The 7,176-nt window shown below is 56.5% G+C and overlaps 1 protein-coding gene across 1 annotated transcript in view; it reads left to right on the top strand.

The window, feature by feature from the left end:
• ANKK1 (ankyrin repeat and kinase domain containing 1) overlaps positions 1-2,006 on the top strand; it is a gene marked incomplete at its 5' end in the record, with an annotated part of 14,130 nt that extends 12,124 nt beyond the window's left edge. Inside the window, one exon of the mRNA XM_008591441.1 lies at positions 703-2,006. Coding sequence (XP_008589663.1) covers positions 703-2,006 — 1,304 coding nt within the window. The remainder of the gene's footprint in view (positions 1-702) is intronic.
• Positions 2,007-7,176: the final 5,170 nt, after the last annotated feature.

Raw genomic sequence — 7,176 nt, 5'->3', positions numbered from 1 at the left:
AAAAAAGAAAAAGAAAAAAGGAATAGAGATGCCTGGGGCCAACCCTGGACTAATTAAATCAGAGTCTGAGGGGGTTGGGCCCCCGGCAGTGACATTGTTTTCAATTCTAACACTCCACTGGGTAGAGTGGGAGGAAGAGTCTTTAAGCCCTCAGGGGAGTTTAGATCACAGAGCTCCAGCCACAAATTACGTCCAACTTGCATTTACTTACCTCATCCCAGGCCCTGCCCTGGAAGTTCTCACCTACATCATTTGTCCTCTCAATAGTAAAATGAGCCGAACATCGTCGGTCTCTCCCTTACTGATCTGGACATGGAGGCTCAGAGACGCAGAGCCTTGGTTCAGGTCAGGGGATACTAAGGGGGTGGAAGCAGGATTGGCACCCAGGCNGCAGAGCCTTGGTTCAGGTCAGGGGATACTAAGGGGGTGGAAGCAGGATTGGCACCCAGGCTTCTCAAGCCTCTGCTTTTCCCGCCTTGTCTGTGCATGAAGAACGGCAGGACTCAGTTGTCCAAGACAATGGCACCTGGACTCTTGTAGAAACAGTCATAACTGTTATAGATCGTTGACATCAGGAAAGGCAGTGCCCGGACTCCACTAGTCACTGTCTGGATAATACTTCCAAGAGGGAAGGGGATGGCTGAGATGACCTCTGGACAGGTCACAGGTCTTTTTTTGTCAATTCCATCTTCCTCCCAGCAGATTCAGGAGACTACTCGAAGCGGGTCCTGCTGCTCTCCGACAGTGAAAGTTTGGTCCCAAGCTACGAGGAACTGCACATCTGTGAAAACAAGGTCACGCCTCTCCATTTCCTTGTGGCCCAGGGCAGCGTGGAGCAGGTGAGGCTGCTGCTGGCCCACGAGGTGGATGTGGACTGCCAGACGGCCTCCGGCTACACACCCCTCCTCATTGCCACCCAAGACCAGCAGCCTGACCTCTGTGCCCTGCTCTTGGCACATGGCGCTGACGCCAACCTAGTGGACGAGGATGGCTGGGCCCCACTGCACTTTGCAGCCCAGAATGGGGACGACCACACCACCCGCCTGCTTCTCAACCATGGGGCCCACGTGGATGCCCAGGAGCATGAAGGATGGACCCCGCTCCACCTAGCCGCACAGAACAACTTTGAGAGTGTGGCACGGCTTCTGGTGTCCCGGCAAGCTGACCTCAACCTGCGTGAGGCTGAGGGCAAGACCCCCCTCCACATGGCGGCCTACTTTGGCCATGTCAGCCTGGTCAAGCTGCTGACAGGCCAGGGGGCTGAGCTTGATGCTCGTCAGAGAAACCTGAGGACACCGCTGCACCTGGCAGTGGAGCAGGGCAAAGTGAGGGCCATCCAACACCTGCTGAAGAGTGGGGCAGTCCCCGATGCCCTTGACCAGAGTGGCTACAGCCCACTGCACACCGCGGCTGCCAGGGGCAAGTACCTTATCTGCAAGATGCTGCTCAGGTATGGGGCCAGCCTGGAACTGCCCACCCAGCAAGGCTGGACGCCCCTGCACCTGGCGGCCTACAAGGGCCACCTAGAGATCATCCACCTGCTGGCTGAGAGCCACGCAGACTTGGGTGCTCTCGGAGCCATGAACTGGACCCCCCTGCACCTGGCTGCCCGCAATGGGGAGGAGGCGGTGGTGTCGGCGCTTCTGCGGTGTGGGGCAGACCCCAATGATGCCGAGCAGTCAGGCTGGACACCCCTCCACCTGGCAGTCCAGAGGGGTGCCTTCCCGAGCGTCATCAACCTCCTGGAGCACCATGCAAACGTCCATGCCCGCAACAAGGTGGGCTGGACACCTGCTCACCTGGCTGCCCTCAAGGGCAACACAGCTATCCTCAAAGTGCTGGTCAAGGCGGGTGCCCAGCTGGATGTCCAGGATGGAGTGGGCTGCACGCCCCTGCAGCTGGCCCTCCGGAGCCAACAGCAGGGCATCATGGCCTTCCTAGAGGGCAAGGAGCCCTCAGTGGCCATTCTGGGTTGTGCTGAGTTGGGAGCCCAGACAGAAGTTTAGACAACCTGGGGTCTCCTTGCCTGGAAGAAGGAGGGGTTGGCAGAATTGAACCTGGGCTTCTGGGCTTCTGATCCGCATGCCCCACCTGTCCCTAGGACCCTGAGAGGATACAGGAAACTGTTCTCCTGAGTGCTGGGGGGATAGGGAGAGGTGCCGCTGAGGTTGCAGCTGCGCAGGGTCCCCTGGTTTGGAGCTGCTTTCAGCTCTTCCTCCGAGTCATCTCCAGCAGACCCCTGGTCTCCTTCTTTACGTGGACTCAGGCCGCAAGGTGAATTCCCTCTTCAGTCCCAACACTCCTGCCACCTTCAGCCATGCCTGAGTTCACAGGAGCCATACATCCTAGGAAGCCCCCTCTAAGGCCGAGGGGGGTGTGGCGGTGAGGGGAGTGGGTTTCTCATGGCCGGGCGTTGCTTTCGTGGCCCCTCACCTCAGCCTGGGGCAGTGGAGCCAGGCATACCTGCTGTACCCCAGGGCAGGAGCTGCAAGTTCAGAGGAGATGTCTGCTCACTGTTAGAGCCTCAGCCAGCCATCTGTTGACACACTGCCTATAGCTTCCTGGTGGGCCTGGCCCCAGTTCCTGCATCTTCCTCATGGTCTCTTGGGAGTGAAGAAAGGGTGTGCTCTGACTGTGAACAAGTGATCCTCTGTGCAACAGGCAGTCCCTGGTCTCTGGCCCCACCCTGTCCAGTGTACATCCAGATTTCAAACCCTGAATCAATAAAGCTGTGCATCTGAGTGTCCCTTCTATAGATGGACTGACCTGTGGGACCAGGTTGTATACAGAAGCCAGTCTTGTTAGCATGGTGTGTGTGTGTGTGTGTGTGTGTGTGTGCGCGCGTGCGTGCGCTTTGGTGTAGTATGTGTGTGAGTTCACACATGGGGAGCAGGCTGAGGGGAGTTGAAGGAGGTGTGGAAGGAGAGGAGTGGGTTGTCTGAGCTCAGCATGGAGCTCGCAGGGCAGGGAATTCTCTCTTCAGCAGTGGCTCAGAGAGCTCGCTCCTGTGACCACACCCGAGCCACCCGTCTGCTGGCCTGGCCTGACCTGCTGGTTATGGACAAGTTGGGGCAGGGCTGGGGCCATTCGCACTAACTTTGTGTGGTGGGGCCCTGGGTCAGTGGCCAGGGCACTTCCAGGAAAGCAGCAGACCGCTGGGAGGGGTGGGGCAGGACAGGTGCCCTGGGGGTCCTATCCTGCCCTTCTCTGCCTCTCCACACTGCTGGGTAGCACTGTGATGACAGCCTCTCCAACTCAAGGGTGTTTTACAGTCACCAGAGAAAGGGAATCTGTACCAACTACTGGCCAGCTCTGCACCCCAAGCCAGTGGCAAGCCTGCCTTTGTGTGCCGCTCTCCTTGGCTGGGCATTCCAGGCTGGGCACAAGGCCACCAGTTAGCAACCTGGTATCAGCGTCAGATGAGAGAGGTGGGCAGAGAAATGTTGTTGCCCCATGTACAATCCTGCCAAGTGTGTGAGTCCTCTAGCAGAGCTAGCAGCAGTGTGTCCTCCATCCTGTGGCCTCTGGGCACTGCATCCCACCCTGCCACAGCCTCTGGCCACCATGGAAAGCTAGGTGTAAGCCTGGGGTGCAGCACTGAGCTGGGCTGTGTCCTAGGACAGTGGTTAGGAATTGACCCTGCACGTTAGCATCTCTTGGATGAGCGGCTTTGTGAGCCTGCACGTTAGCATCTCTTGGATGAGCGGCTTTTCAAATATATCAATACCTGGCCCTACCCTCGACCTATCAAACCAGAATCTTCAGGGTAGGAGAGGTGGTTCTGAAGAGCATCTGGGGCTGAGAACAACCAGCAGGGGGAATCCCATGATTTCTCTCTGTGCCCTTCCTTAGCATAACCAAGAAGACAGTCACTGGCCAGCAGCCAAGCGGTAGGAAAGGCAGGAGGCCTTTTCCTCTCCTGGTTAGCTGAGTGGGGTCTGCTGAGAATTGGGGACAAGGCCCACTCAGCAGTCTCTTCCATCCTCCTACCCTCTGCCAACCACCTGGCCCCATCTCTTTGTTCTCCTAAAGACTAAGCCTTGGGCAAAGCTTGCAGTTAAAAATGCCCCTAGCACATTTCCCAGAATGTGCCTGAGCAGGAGGGGGAAAGGGGAGAGGACGTGGGGCTGTTTGCTTCTCACACCCTGAAGTCTGAGTCTAGCTCCAAGTCTAGGATTCTATGTGAGCCAGAGGAAGGGCTACATAGTCACAGCCAGATGAGCTCGGATCAGTCAGTGGGAATGGTCAGGAGCGAACCACAGGGGGAGAGTAGAACCTGGCTTATCCTACTAGAAAGAGCTTGAGAGCAGACCTTGAAGAAAGGAGTTAGAAAGGGCAGATGATCCTTTGCATCTATTGTCCAATGAGTGGCAGGGAACCCACGGAGATGTAGACAGGACTGTCCCTGGGAATCATTTTAGCTCAGATGACCTTGAGTCCAGGCTGAGATCCTCAGACCCCTGCTTCCTCTACCCCCTTCCTCTGAGATAACAGAGGCAATGATTTCAGGCCAGCTGTGGCCACCACGGCCCCTTCATTGCCTGACATACTCTTCCCGCTTCTCGAGCCAGTCTTAGCCAGACACAGATGCACACAGCATCTACCTTGAGTCCCATTCTAACACACCTGCCTTCTAGAGGCTTCCCAGGGATGTTTAAAATTGGATTTTAATGAAGTCCTTGAAATCCCAAAGGAGAGAGTGTCTGGTTGAATTTCAAGCTCTGTTTAGGGGAGATGGGGGTGGGGGAGGATAGAAACTCTCCAATTTCCTACTGAGCATCTCCACTTGGAGGGCCATAGACCCCTTAAACTCAAAGTGTCCCAAATTTAACATCCCTTTCCCCCTCCACAAGCCTGCTCCTCACCCTTGATTCCCCATTTGAGTTGAAGGTACTCAATCTCCTAACCTAGGAGTCATTCTGGACCGGTGCTGCCTAACAGAACTTTCTGGGAGGATGGAAACCTCCTATATCTGTACTGCTCGATAGGGTAGCGACTAACCACATGTGGTATTGAGCGCTTGAGATGTGGCTAGTGCAACCAAGGGATAAAACTTCTAATTCAACAAATTAAATGTGGGCCGGCCCGGTGGCATACTGCTATAGTGCGCCGCTTGGGAAGCGCAGCGGCGCTCCCGCCGAGGGTTCGGATCCCACATACAGACCGGTTCCCGCTCACTGGCTGAGCGAGGCACGGGAGCAACACCGAGGGTTGCGATCCCGTTGCCGGTCCCGGTCCGGTACGGGCGCGACACTGAGGGTTGCGATCCGTNCCTTCAGCCATGCCTGAGTTCACAGGAGCCATACATCCTAGGAAGCCCCCTCTAAGGCCGAGGGGGGTGTGGCGGGGAGGGGGGTGGGGTTCTCATGGCCGGGGGTTGCTTTCGTGGCCCCTCACCTCAGCCTGGGGCAGTGGAGCCAGGCACACCTGCTGTACCCCAGGGCAGGAGCTGCAAGTTCAGAGGAGATGTCTGCTCACTGTTAGAGCCTCAGCCAGCCATCTGTTGACACACTGCCTATAGCTTCCTGGTGGGCCTGGCCCCAGTTCCTGCATCTTCCTCATGGTCTCTTGGGAGTGAAGAAAGGGTGTGCTCTGACTGTGAACAAGTGATCCTCTCTGCAACAGGCAGTCCCTGGTCTCTGGCCCCACCCTGTCCAGTGTACATCCAGATTTCAAACCCTGAGTCAATAAAGCTGTGCATCTGAGTGTCCCTTCTAGAGATGGACTGACCTGTGGGACCAGGTTGTATACAGAAGCCAGTCTTGTTAGCATGGTGTGTGTGTGTGTGTGTGTGTGTGTGTGTGTGTGTGTGTGTGCGCGCGCGCGCGCTTTGGTGTAATATGTGTGTGAGTTCACACATGGGGAGCAGGCTGAGGGGAGTTGAAGGAGGTGTGGAAGGAGAGGAGTGGGTTGTCTGAGCTCAGCATGGAGCTCGCAGGGCAGGGAATTCTCTCTTCAGCAGTGGCTCAGAGAGCTCGCTCCTGTGACCACACCCGAGCCACCCGTCTGCTGGCCTGGCCTGACCTGCTGGTTATGGACAAGTTGGGGCAGGGCTGGGGCCATTCGCACTAACTTTGTGTGGTGGGGCCCTGGGTCAGTGGCCAGGGCACTTCCAGGAAAGCAGAAGACCGCTGGGAGGGGTGGGGCAGGACAGGTGCCCTGGGGGTCCTATCCTGCCCTTCTCTGCCTCTCCACACTGCTGGGTAGCACTGTGATGACAGCCTCTCCAACTCAAGGGTGTTTTACAGTCACCAGAGAAAGGGAATCTGTACCAACTACTGGCCAGCTCTGCACCCCAAGCCAGTGGCAAGCCTGCCTTTGTGTGCCGCTCTCCTTGGCTGGGCATTCCAGGCTGGGCACAAGGCCACCAGTTAGCAACCTGGTATCAGCGTCAGATGAGAGAGGTGGGCAGAGAAATGTTGTTGCCCCATGTACAATCCTGCCAAGTGTGTGAGTCCTCTAGCAGAGCTAGCAGCAGTGTGTCCTCCATCCTGTGGCCTCTGGGCACTGCATCCCACCCTGCCACAGCCTCTGGCCACCATGGAAAGCTAGGTGTAAGCCTGGGGTGCAGCACTGAGCTGGGCTGTGTCCTAGGACAGTGGTTAGGAATTGAGCCTGCACGTTAGCATCTCTTGGATGAGCGGCTTTGTGAGCCTGCACGTTAGCATCTCTTGGATGAGCGGCTTTTCAAATATATCAATACCTGGCCCTTGGATGAGCGGCTTTGTGAGCCTGCACGTTAGCATCTCTTGGATGAGCGGCTTTGTGAGCCTGCACGTTAGCATCTCTTGGATGAGCGGCTTTGTGAGCCTGCACGTTAGCATCTCTTGGATGAGCGGCTTTGTGAGCCTGCACGTTAGCATCTCTTGGATGAGCGGCTTTGTGAGCCTGCACGTTAGCATCTCTTGGATGAGCGGCTTTGTGAGCCTGCACGTTAGCATCTCTTGGATGAGCGGCTTTGTGAGCCTGCACGTTAGCATCTCTTGGATGAGCGGCTTTTCAAATATATCAATACCTGGCCCTACCCTCGACCTATCAAACCAGAATCTTCAGGGTAGGAGAGGTGGTTCTGAAGAGCATCTGGGGCTGAGAACAACCAGCAGGGGGAATCCCATGATTTCTCTCTGTGCCCTTCCTTAGCATAACCAAGAAGACAGTCACTGGCCAGCAGCCAAG

The sequence above is a fragment of the Galeopterus variegatus genome, unplaced genomic scaffold (assembly GCF_000696425.1).
Source record: "Galeopterus variegatus unplaced genomic scaffold, G_variegatus-3.0.2 Scaffold6915, whole genome shotgun sequence".
NCBI lineage: Eukaryota > Metazoa > Chordata > Mammalia > Dermoptera > Cynocephalidae > Galeopterus > Galeopterus variegatus.
Note: the sequence above shows the minus strand (reverse complement) of the source record. Positions and strands in the feature narration are given on the sequence as shown.